Source organism: Eucalyptus grandis, chromosome 3, assembly GCF_016545825.1.
Source record: "Eucalyptus grandis isolate ANBG69807.140 chromosome 3, ASM1654582v1, whole genome shotgun sequence".
NCBI classification, from domain to species: domain Eukaryota; kingdom Viridiplantae; phylum Streptophyta; class Magnoliopsida; order Myrtales; family Myrtaceae; genus Eucalyptus; species Eucalyptus grandis.
The window spans coordinates 53,782,419-53,795,089 of NC_052614.1; the positions used below are offsets into that span (position 1 = coordinate 53,782,419).

Genomic DNA, 12,671 nt, shown 5'->3' on the forward strand with positions numbered 1-12,671 from the left:
CTTTCCTCGTTCAAAAAAAGAAAAAAAAGAAAACATAATGTTCTTTCAAGAAAAAGATGCAATTTGGAGACTTGCCTTTGATAAACTCGGCCAAGTTTTATATGCCATTAGCTCGCACCTCTCTCTCTCTCTCGGAAAACCAACCGATTACCCTTTCCCACCGTCACCAGTTTTCTTCAAATGAACCCCCCTCACCACAATTCAGTAACAAATAATGTGCACCGGAGAGTTCCGAATCGAAGGGACGCGTTAGCAAACATTTGGATACCGTTCCAATTACCAATCGCCTTACCGACTGATATCATCTGCAAATTCAGGATTCCATCTTTAGGTTTCGATTTCAACAGTGCTCTTTACTCCATCCACACGAGATGACTATGGTCTGAGATGAAATAGGATGGCGTGATCATTGCGGCTGCGCCCCAAAAGGAAAAAAGCTCTGGTACAACTGTCTAACGTAAATTTCGTGTCGGTGACACTAGTATGTCCGTCCAATCAGATGATTTTGGCAAGGGAAAAAAACTTACTGAATCAAGTAGCAAAGTACTCAAACTGATCGTAGTGGAAATTCACAATTTATATCTATTTTCGGCCAATAGGGAAAAATTCACTAAGACCATGCTACAAAACTGATAAATGTAAATTACAAATTAGCAGCAGAGTCTCCTAATGAGATCGGGGAAGAAATTGGAAAATCCCTAGTACAAGTGAAAGGAGAGAATAAATAAGATGGAGACTCCCCTCACCTCCATTTCTCTTGCAAATCTTTCCTCTCGGACCAGATCCATGTTACGAAGATCGCCACAATGAGTGCGGCTATTGTAATGAGAAGTAAAGCATAGCTGAAGTCCTCAGTGAGTGAATCATAGGTCCTTGATGGTGCAAGCCGGGTGAAAAAGAGATCAACGCCGTATGTAAAGACAAGGGTCGTTGACTCCAGCTTTGCAGGAACTGTTACTATGCCTCGAAGACCTTCAACTTTAAGGGCATGTGTCACATAAGACTGCAGAAAGAGTACTCAGTTAGTCCTCAGGCTCACAGAAATTGTGTAAGAGCGAGGGAAGATATATAAGGGTTCGAAGGACCACAACTTAGCATCAAGTATTTACTAAACAACAATGAGGATACTAATACTTCCAGTGCCTAGAATGCTGTCAATATCTAAGTTGTAACCCTCCCATTCCTCTCTGCCATGTTGACCTCTCTCGAGAATTATACCCTATGCGAAGAAGCTCAAAATTGACACCAAATAACATGCATGGAAATAAGCAAAGAAGAAAGCCAAAATGATTTAGATGTTAGTCTGTCAGTACATAAGAACATAGCTACACAAACTATTTGATGTTGTCTTCTGTTCATCAAACAAAAAATTGATTTAAACTTTCCCTGAGCTTCATCACTCAGCCCGGTTGCCCTGTGTGAAATTCAAGATCATCACTTTGAGTAGCATGTATCTAGTACCGTACTTTACCACAAGCTGAAGATCGCTGTACACTATATGACTATTTAATATTTGCTGTTAATTATGTGAAAGTGCATTCTTCTCAACAAATAAGATGAGATATTCAACCTCCAGACGTATTATTCTCTACTTATGCTAATGGTTATGCTCATAATTAATGCTATACATACACAAGAAGAAAGTTTGCTCATTCACGCATCAGAAATAATCAGCTATAGTTCAAGACAATAACAGCTAACACACAGCACCTGAGGAATAATTGGCAGAGAATCCGTGAGGGGTATCATTCCTTCTTCTTTCTCAGCTTGTGTAGGATTAACAGTACGGCGAGGATCTAGATATCGCTTATCCAAAGCCAATACCTGAACAGGTACAACAAGCATTTGATACAAAGCCATATTAGCATATTCACCTTCAGATGTGTACATGTGTGAAGACCTTTTAGTGTGTGAAAAGAAAAAAAGAAAGAAAGAAAAAAAGTTTTTCAGGAACTCTTTTAGCCCACCTGATCGCCAATTGTACCGATTAGAAGCTGCTTCGAAGTAATGCCTTTGGCAGTTGATGTCACAGTTATAGCTTTCACTGAGTGAGTAAAAAAGTACGACTGTGATTTTGCTGTAACCTCTGGCCGAGAATACAAAGATACAGGTGAAGTAAGATTATGTTTCCCCACAACTAGCTTCAAAACATCTTTGTTATCCTGTAGCATATATCAGTAAAATATAAAGTTAAGTTCGCATTAGGAACATTAAAATATTTGCACAGAACATGTTCAAGAAATTACCGCCCGAGACTGATCATAAATCTCAACAACTGACATTTCATATCTGTGTGCTCTAAGATTGAAATAGTGGTAGACAACCCAGTTCTCACTAAAAACCTGGAACAAAAAACATACGTAAGGAGCCATATTTTTTAATGATGGAACCGACTTAAAAAAATGACAGAAAGCTTACAGCATGGACTGGAGCTTGTGAGCCTTGATGAGTCATGCGGTGCAATATACGACCAGTAATGGTATCAATAAGATATACTACCAGCCATGACTCCTCGGGGGTAGCTGAGCCAATTTCACCACTACCTTTTGGTGCAGTTGTTGCCAGAAACAGTAGATTTTTTGATATATACTTGTACATCACATCTTGGTCAGCTATCGCCTTTGCCTGAGTGTGAACCACCTAGATAACCCATGTAAAGAAGTCAAATGATAAACAGGCAGCAGCAGAGAACCACCCTCAACAAGAGACAGAGAAATTAAAAAGAAAATGAGCAATAAGGAAGGCTACGGAAAAAGATGGTTAGGAAATGACCAGGTCCAACAGTGGGATATACAATGTGTATGTTTGCATTTCTGTTTCTGCAAACATGTATGCATGACAGCCCCCCTTCCTGGAATAACGCCTAGTTTTTGTTTATGTTTTTGATCAAAGATTACTTGTAAATCAAGTATTGGCAGGGATACAAGGCATAGAAAAACACAGAGTGCCAATGCCTCCACGAATGATATTAACACCAGAGTCATCTTAACAGAATGTGAAAAATAATTCAACCAGCTAAGCTTAAACACATTTTCTTGAGCCAGCCACATATATCAGTTCCCACAACTCCAATAAATGGGGTAAGATATCCACACCAATATTCTTGCTAATTCTCAATTATGAGTAATTAAAGCTGTCATACCTCGTTTATTTTATGCGTCTCACTTGCGACAATCTTTTCTGATTCTGCAGGGAGTACAACTGACCATAAGTCTTTGGGATCAAAACAGTATTCATCCTCATCATGACTACAAGAACCCTTAGATACGTGCCCCCTGATGATGCCATTATCAGCTTCAACTGAATACCAGTATATATTCGAGATTTCAGAACGGAAGATAGTTAAAGCCTTTGGAGATCTAGGGTACAGGTGGGCTCGCTGGTTAGCATCTACAAGTAAATGAAGACGCTGTTCTGTTGAATCTGTAAATGGCAGAGGAATAACTTGCACTATAGAATGTATAGGAACCAAAGAATCGAGCTCCTCGCCCTTGTAGGCATCAATGAAAGAGAGAAGGCCTGGTGCATCATCACTTGGTCCACACCGACCAACAACGAGAACGGATGGATTCTCATCCATCGCATGATGATGAGGAACCTGCCATGGATAAATACGGAGCCCAGTTGGATAATCACACTTTTCAGATTTACGTAGTGATTGTACCAAGAGAGACCAAACAATTCTTCCATCTCCTGTGTGCAATGCGAAGACTTTGCCAGACCCAGTAAGCACTATGAGCAACTTGCGGAAACCATTGTGGTCTCTGGTCATTTTGCTCTTCTCAGAGCTTTTCAACCTCATGTTTTGTATTGCTGCTACATCCTCAGGGCTTGCAAGCATCAAAGTCCCCTTGAGCTTCAGAATGTGCCCCTTTGGGTTTTGGGAGAAACGAAGACCATTAGAGAGAGAATTCACAAAAAGTATGTTCTCAAGATAATTTGAAAGCCAGCTACCTTTTCTTTCTTTTGAGATAATGCATCAAATGGTCTCTTAACTTTGACCCAATGTGTAATATGGTCCCTGAATGTTTAATTTGTTTAATTTGGTCCCTGAACTTTAGCCGAATGTGCAATGTAGCCTCTGAACTCTTAATTGGCTCAATGTGGTCTACATATTTGATACATGTTTAACTTAGTCCCCAAACTAAGTGAAGATGTTCAATGTTGTCCTTCCATTAATTCAAGCTCAAGGGCACTATTGAACGTTTTCACATAATTCAGGGACTAAGTTGCATATATACCAAAACTACAGGAATCGCATTAAACGAATTTAAAGTTCGAGAACCATATTGCGCATTAGGCCAAAGTTCAAGGATTATTTGTGTCTTTTTCCCCTTTCCATTTTTTCGCCTTTTTGATAAACAAGCAAGCGAAGGAGGAATGCCATAAGGTAGGAATAGAACCCACGATGGTTTAGGTAAGGAAGGATGACCATTGGGCCGATCCTTGGTTCCTCCATCAAAACCCCCTTTCTATAAAGAGAATCTACAATTAGGGTGATATTGGGATTCGATTTTTCCGACACAAATTTGCAAATGAGTTTGATGCATCTAACAATGGGGCAAACATTTCATCTTTGGCATAATATACATACCTTAAGCCATTCGAAGAGACTCTGTTCCACTTTTGATACTGAGACGCCATCTTTCTCCACAGGTAGCTCAGAGGTTGTTACATCTATCACTGATGCAAGGCCATCCTCCCTACACCAAACTATCTCACCCTGTTGGATCAATAATAATGAATGATCTTCCATGACAATTAAGGCCCTAAACCCATAAGACCTGTCTGTCCTAACATAGTTGTTTATGAAGACCTTATGGACCAGACCTCTCTGGTTGTCGATCTTAATGGTCTCCTTCAGCAAATCTATATTCCAGTCATGAACAGGTTTTATGATAATGTGGAGCTTCTGATTTTCATGTCGAGCGAGTGCAATAGCCTGTTGGCTCTCTGATAATGAAACAGCATCACTGAGAGCTGCTGCTTCCTTAATTTTTTCAACCAACTCCACTACACCTCCATCCATCACTTTGGCAAGGACTAGGAACTTATTTGTTTTCAGAGCAAACATATCAGCAAGCTTACAAGGTAATATCTCTACCACCCCATGAGAATCATCAACTAAACTCAAGATCTGTGTCTTTCGGAAGTTGATTTCTCCATCTTGGAAGAGTATCGTTAGTAAAACTGATCTAGTGGCATCCAACGCCACAAGAACATCATCTGAAACTAGCACGGTATCCGCAGAAAGGCCACCAGGAAAATCAACATTTACATGCTTGATCTCGTCTCCCTTTCTGGGATTGATTTCATATGCATGAAACTGGGAAGATTCGACATATCCCAGAACACGTACAGTCTCCTCTGCAGGAGCCTGGATAACCTGCTGAACCTCTAAGCTGTAAAGAGGAACAGAGAAAGAAAAAAAGATCATCCATTTGTTCAATTCAGTGAAAAGAACATACAGAAAAGTCCAATAACCTGAACCTTTTAGCAGCAAAATCCTTTCTCCAAATAATTTCACCATCAATGCTAGAAACAGCATGGAGACACCCTCCGGCAAAAGCAAAAATTAAATTTTCCCTATCAACTCTGAAACTCGTCTGCATAAAAGGGCTCTATATCAGTAATGAACAAAAAAGCATCGGAACAGCATAAGATGAAAGCAGTGATGCTGGATATATTAACATTAATATTATTATTATAAATTTATTGTTACTAGTATGGCACTCTCTATTTCAGCCAAGTGTAAAGGCATTCACATTACAATGTTATCAATATGACTATTTGGAAGATAGATAGACAGCAACAGGGTTAATATGTGGCACCATAACCTTCTTTGAAAGGGTATGCTAGATAACAGACACATAGACTTTCTGTTTTTTTTTAGCATCTTCTTTCATAATGATAATGGCTGAAAAGCCCATAGTACCGTATTGAACATAGCATACCGATAACTAAATTGTAAGTATGAACAGCTTAACTGCAAAGGCAGGTACATCTTTGATTCAAACAGAAAATGAAATAGCAATTGAAGAAGTTAATGGAAATTCTGAAGTGTTAAGATGATAGTCACATACCGGCACGATTAACATTATCTTTGAGGGGTTTGAGCCCTTCAAAATGGACTCCCAAACTAATTGTCCATCAGGAAGATTCCAAGCTCTCAGAATACTTCCACCTGACGATAGGGTAATGACATCTGCCATAGAGAAAAAGAGAGAACTATTGTAAGTACACACTACCATAAAGTGAAGCCAGCAGGCATTACCCTGTAATGGCAAATGGTTGAACACGAGCTATGGACAACAAGAACGAAAAACTGAAATGAAGAGATACATTTGTATCAATAGCAATACAGCTGTCAAAATGATTAGATAAGTAACTTTTGCATGCCATTATCATATTTGAAGAAGGCTACTCTGTCAAACAAGAAACAGGATTCCGCCCTTGAAGTCCAGAATTTTTTTTTCAAGTTCTAGCCACACTACGGTAGAACTATTTCTATCTAGCAATGGAATCAATGACCCTGCTAACCAGAGTATCCTATGACACGGTGGACTTACCATGGAAAACTACAAGCAGCAAAGAATTATAAACTTCTATGGCATCAGTCAACTTAAGTGATTAGAAAAATAGCTGTTGTTGTTGGCTCCTGAAAATAAGCTCCACAGCAGAAACAGGCTTATTCAACCGCCAAGATCTTTCAAATCACCAGATGTACAGCTCTTCTGCTGCAACGGCTTGGATAAATAACTAATTTCTTCACTCATGAATTTGATAGAGAAGGACATACTCTTAATTTTAAATAATTTCATGGACAGTTATATGTTTCTACTAGACCAGAATAACATAATTGATAATTGACAAAAAGCTAGTACCCTGAAAAGGAGGAGGAAAACAATTATACCCACTCCACATAACGCGAATGTTAAAGTATACAAATTAAGTTGTTGATACTTCATGGTGCAAGATTTCTGATTGAAATGGGTCCTCCTGCTCTTGTTCTCTTTGAATAAATTGCTTTCTTCATTAAAAAGAAATGAAACAATGACAAAGACAAATCTTAACTTACAGAACAACGAATTCATATTACCAGATGTGCATGCTAAACTGCGACACATGACAAAAAAAGCATACGAGCTACATGTAGAAAAATCAGAAAACCCGAAACAAGGAGAAAGTCAGCTAGCTCAAATAAAAATACCACAAGCAGATATAGGAATTGACTTGTCTAGAATGAAGGTTAGAGAACATGATGAAAAAACGACATAAAGGGTAAAAGACATAGCCATTTGTACATTTTCCAAGAGCAATATCAATTCCATCAATGGCATCATCAGCACCGAGAACATGTCTCCAATCTGCAAGCAAACATGTGCAAGAGACATGAGTTGCACAAAATAAAATCTAAGTAGTAGACCAGAGTAAGAGTGTCAGAACTAGAATTCTTATTGAACATCAGTTGCTCTTCTTTTGTCAATAGAAATTACAAACCGTGTCAAATTACAGATAGCCCCTCCCCATGAATAAATGATTTTGGATTTTGTCCATGATGAGGAGTACTCACATATATCACCATGGCGGAGATCAAGCGATGCTATGACATTCTGCTCCGTGGACACCACCACGCGCTTTCGACCAGCCTTCTGAGTGTGAAAAACCGCGTGCTTCACTTTCCCAATGTACTTTTGATGCCTAAGGTTATCAATTCGCAAGTAAATTAAATCAAACCAATAAGCCAGGCGCTAATCATGTATGGCAAACTGCATAGTTAGACCGCAAACCACTAACAAAGGTAAGATAAAACTACGAACTTGCATCCGCTTTCGCATCACCTACTCCACGCTGAAAACATCACCAACCACCACTCTCAACTTCACACATCGCGTTATCAATCAAAAGCCACATCTTCAGCTAGTTTTAACTAAAAAAATAGTGTCTTGCACATAAAATTCATCAAACAAAGAGCTCAACTCAAAGCATACCTCCCTCTAAACCTTAAATACGCTAAAACTTTGATCAAAACTGCCCGTAAAAGTTAGCATCGCAACGTTTCCACGGGTAGACAATGCGAAAACGGCCTGCGATAGGCAAATTGCAAATTCCAGCCAAACGCATGTTCGGTGTGGACTTCACATGTTAGGCAAACCGATCAGAACCGACCTCGACACCATCCCAAACCCGACCTAATTCACAGAACCGATTCTAAGCACCCCCCTACGCCGCGGAAATTCGAGCAGCGGAGTCTAAGAACCGCGACGGCACGGGGCGGAAGAATCGCCGGCGATTTCAAGCAGGCGCGGAAGTCAACGAGCTAGCGCGAGACGAGACGAGGCGGCGGCGGCGATTCGGAGGAATCGAAATCCGCAGATTCCTTACCAATCCATGAGGCCGACCTGATCTTCGTAGAGCGAGGAGGCGAGATTCGATAACGACAGGAAGAGCAGGACGGAGAGGACGCGGGTCCCGATCGCCGCCATGGCTGCGCTGAGGCGACCTCGCTCGAGCTCTCTCCCTCTCTCTCTCTCTCTCTTTCTCTCTCTTTTTCTGTGACGAAGGGACGGATCTGAGAAGCCGAAGCGAAGCGCACTGAGGTTTCAGTTAAGAGAGTTGGACGGAAAAGTACAGCTGACACGGTGAAAATTGAAATTATAAACGGGGCCTTGGATTTTGACTGAATATCACTTTTTCTTTTTTTTTTTTTTGAACAAAGCCCTGTGTACTTTAAACGACGTGGGATGCCGTCAAGAAAACGCAACTCCACGAAAGCCGGGCGGGGACGAAAACTTAAACGAAATAAATTATATGGTGATTGATGTATGTTTCGATATTTTGGAAAACAATGTGAGTTTAAAATTGTGTTGAAAAGTCCATCCCTCACTCGAGTGCGGCCGGCATCCCGAATCTAACCTCAAAAGAGGGAGAGGATGAAGAGAGAATGGGACTCGTTGCCCATAATCTTTTATAGATCCAAGTTTGAGTGTCGAGAAATCCAAGCTTGAACATTAAGAATGGATATTAAAATCGTACTTAAGTGTAAAACATCCAAACATTAAGAATATTTTAGCTAATCTAAATATTAATATTTAGTCATTTTAAAAAAATTAATTTGAAAATTGGTTTTTTCTAAATTAAAGTATATGTTTTTTTGAATTTTTTCAAAATTCAAATCAAATTGTTTATTATAGATTTTTTATTTGAAAATTCAAAGGATATTTAATTAGGCAGATGGCATCGCCTTGATTTCACCGAACTAGTATTATCGAATCATAGGTAACATGGTAGGGGGGGACCAATTTGGAAAAATATATTTATATAAAATAAATTGGAGCTTGTCTCATCAAAGCGTCGATATGTCCGAGTGGTTAAGGAGACAGACTCGAAATCTGTTGGGCTTTGCCTGCGCAGGTTCGAATCCTGCTGTCGACGATTCCTTTTTCACTTTTGTCTTTTCTCCATTTCTTGCTCGAATTTAAGTTTCGAAAATCTTTTTAATTCCCTTTTATTTTTTTGGGTATCAATGCTTATCTTGAGAGCGACAACTACAACTCTCGAGATTGACCGAACTATTTCTTATTTTTCTTTTATTTTTACTATTTTTAATCTTTTGATTTCTATTTCTTGCGAGAATTTAAGAAAATCTTTTAACTCCCTTTTAATTTTGGGAAAATTAAAAGATTGACCGACCTCCATGGCTTCGGCACAAGACTTTTGCTTCATTCTTGCAGACGAACCCAGTAAAGAATGAGTGCAGCTCACTCCATTCTCTTCCCCCTTTTCTTGGCTTCCGAGTCTTCGCAAATCTCCATTCTTTCCGGCTCTCTACACCAGTCTCGCCAACATGGTACCCAACTTAGACCTCATCCTCGTCGCGCTCCTCTACGGCACGCTCGTCGCCGGCATCCTGATCGCGGTGGTCGTCGTCGTCCTCGCCGGCCTCGTCCTAGGATTCGCCGCAGGGCTGTTCTCGATCATCGCCATGGATTCGTGCATTGTTTTCCAGCTGTTGTCCTGGCGTTTCGACTTGGTGAAGGCTGACGTCGAGCTGGGCCTGCTCTTCCTTCTCTGCACGGTCCTGCGATGCGGCGTTTCTGCTTCTTCGGCGTCGAAGCCGTGGGTGGAGCGCGGGGTTCGGGCATCGGTCGAAGCCGCGCGGCGGGCTCGAATCCTTTTATCGTGAATTCTGGGGACGTATTTCCTCTTCGGAAGTGCATGCATATTGCTGCGTTCGCGTCAAGATAATTTTGCGATCCATTCGTGCTAGTTATTCATACTGACTCGTGCCCCTGTTGGGAGGCTCCAGGTTTTTATAGCGGACTGTTTCTTCCAGGCGTGAAAATATAATTATGGCGTCATCATATATTTTATGTTGATCGTAAATGATGTCTGTATATGTGTGTAAAATCCAATTAAAACACATCTTTGTCGAAGACGTTGAAATTAATCCTGCATGTTGTTCAGAAAATAAATCCTAATTGTTGCTGCAAGTGGAGCAAGAAATGTCGCTTTTTTTTTTAATTATTTTTTTGGGCTGTGATTAGATTGGATATGATGATGTAACTAGATTGAACCAAGAAAATATTGCATGAGATAGACTTTTCATGTTATTATTGAGACAGTCCACTTAACTCATGACAACGGTCTCACCTATGACATTCTTTGAAACTCCCTCCCTTCTCTCTCGCCATTTATTATCCATAAGCATTTTATTATCTGTCTCTCTCTCGCATTGTCCTTTTTTGCGACCACTCTACTCCCTCCCTCCCTCCCTCCCTCCCTCCTTCAATTTACGATTTAATGTTAAACATAAAGTATGGGGTGGAACCGTGAAAAGATTGGGATATGTGTTAGTGTGCAAATGACTAAAGGATGATTTAAAGGTAATGCTTGAACACAATTAATTAGTGGATCCAGTTGCACTTTACTAGCAAATTTAGTTACAACAAATTTCGTACGCAGATCGTCACATAAATATAGAGAGACAACGAGGAAGTCAGTGAGAATTAGGGCACCATGGATCTCATTCAACGTGTGCAGAGTGATGAGCTAGGTCCGACTCATAGGTCCAGCACATCTTTAATAAGAATAAAATCAGAAAAGAAAAGAAAAAGAGGGCTGAACGTTTCAAAGCAGTGGAGAAGCGAGAGTAGCCGCGTTTTCTTCCTGAAAAAGAAAAGAGAGAGCTCTTGTGGCTTTTCCCGAATTGGCTATTTCTCATAAAATTTTGGGTCTTGTTTTTCTACTTCGTATTTAATTTTTGGCACTATATTTACTTGTTTGGGGTTGATAGTACTGGAATATTGTAACTAGTTGCTGTTGAGATTGATTTGATATTAGTTCATTGAGTTTGGGGAAGGTGTTGATCCTTGACAAGTTTAAGTCCTCAACAATTGATGCTGTCTTTCCCCAACAAAGTGGAATCAAAGCTAGCATTGATGGAGGAAACCATTGGCACCATGTTTAAGTTAAATGCCGCAACTTATTTTGTTTGGACATCTCGGACTAAAGACAAATTGTCTTGTCAAAATTTATATGAACCCATCACTGGGGATAAAAGTAAAGAAGACAAAGAAGATAAAGAACATGAGTGAATCAATTAGAAAACAATTGGCTATATTCACAATAGATTGATCATAATTTTTTATATCATGCTCCTCAAGAAACAAATGTTAACACATTGCGGAAGAAATTGTAAGATGTGTGTAAGAGGGGGATCTCACAAAATAAAGCATTTTTAAATAAGAGATTTGTAAATTTGAGATACAAGGAATAGAGTAGCATGTCTGAGCAATCGACTCAACGTTATGATGTTGTAAATTAGTTTAAAATCTAGAAATTGATCTTGGTGATGAGTCGTTGACATGGCATTTTTAAATTAATTTTTTTCTCCTACATAGCTTTTATTATTATTATTTTCTTCTTCAAAATCTTGTTTAAATTAGATTAAAAAAAATAAAAGGCAAAAATTTTATTTTAAAAAAATTGAAAAAAATAATGGCAAGGTGCGAGAGGCACTGTTGTTGGCCTTAGGGGAGGGCCCATGTTGCCTAAAATTGGGCGCCTCACCCTTGTTAGGCTTAGGCGCCCTCTTCTAGAGTTGGACTGACCACCCTTGCCCATAGTCGACGACCTCTGTTGGCTCCTTTGGCAATGGGTGGCAATGCCCCACTAGTGAGCCCTACTCTTTTCCCTTTTCTGAATTTCTTTTTTTTTTTTTTTTTTTTTTAAATATAATTTTTTAGCATTTTTATTTTTAATCTAATCTAAATAAGATTTGAAGAAGAAATAACAAAAAAAGCCATATGAGAGAGAGAAATTAATTTAAAAATGCTACATATGCATTTTTGTTGGATAAATTGACAATCTCAATGAAGAATTTGATTGTACTAATTTAATAAGTTTTAGTATTTAATTACACTTTTTGGAAGTTTTAGGATTTAATTGCACTTTCGTGACAAGTTTATGACTTTTAGTGCACTTTAGCAACAAGTTTTATGTGAATTAAATTTAATAGCCATTGGAAATGGAATATATGGAACTAAATTGAGTCAAATTGATCTAACAAAATTGTCGTGAAATGAATTGATTGAATGTTTATGATCTTGTGATTTATATCATGCATAACATTACTGGAGCCTGACCATTCTCACTTCTTGTTTGATGCC

General features: G+C 39.3%; 1 protein-coding gene and 1 non-coding gene across 2 annotated transcripts; one reads left to right on the top strand and one right to left on the bottom strand.

Moving 5' to 3' along the window:
• Positions 1 to 523: 523 nt before the first annotated feature.
• On the bottom strand, positions 524 to 8,592 carry LOC104437766 (ER membrane protein complex subunit 1). The gene is made up of 12 exons (XM_010050792.3): positions 8,386 to 8,592; positions 7,574 to 7,701; positions 7,305 to 7,367; positions 6,084 to 6,205; positions 5,491 to 5,606; positions 4,595 to 5,402; positions 3,143 to 3,871; positions 2,419 to 2,640; positions 2,247 to 2,342; positions 1,968 to 2,162; positions 1,711 to 1,824; positions 524 to 1,003 (listed from the first exon to the last, which is right to left on the bottom strand). The coding sequence occupies exons 1-12, from the start codon at positions 8,484 to 8,486 to the stop codon at positions 743 to 745; spliced, it is 2,955 nt and encodes a 984-aa protein (XP_010049094.2). The 5' UTR covers positions 8,487 to 8,592; the 3' UTR covers positions 524 to 742.
• Positions 8,593 to 9,353: 761 nt separating this feature from the next.
• TRNAS-CGA lies at positions 9,354 to 9,435 on the top strand. Its single transcript has one exon. It is a non-coding gene; the product is annotated as a tRNA-Ser (tRNA).
• Positions 9,436 to 12,671: the final 3,236 nt, after the last annotated feature.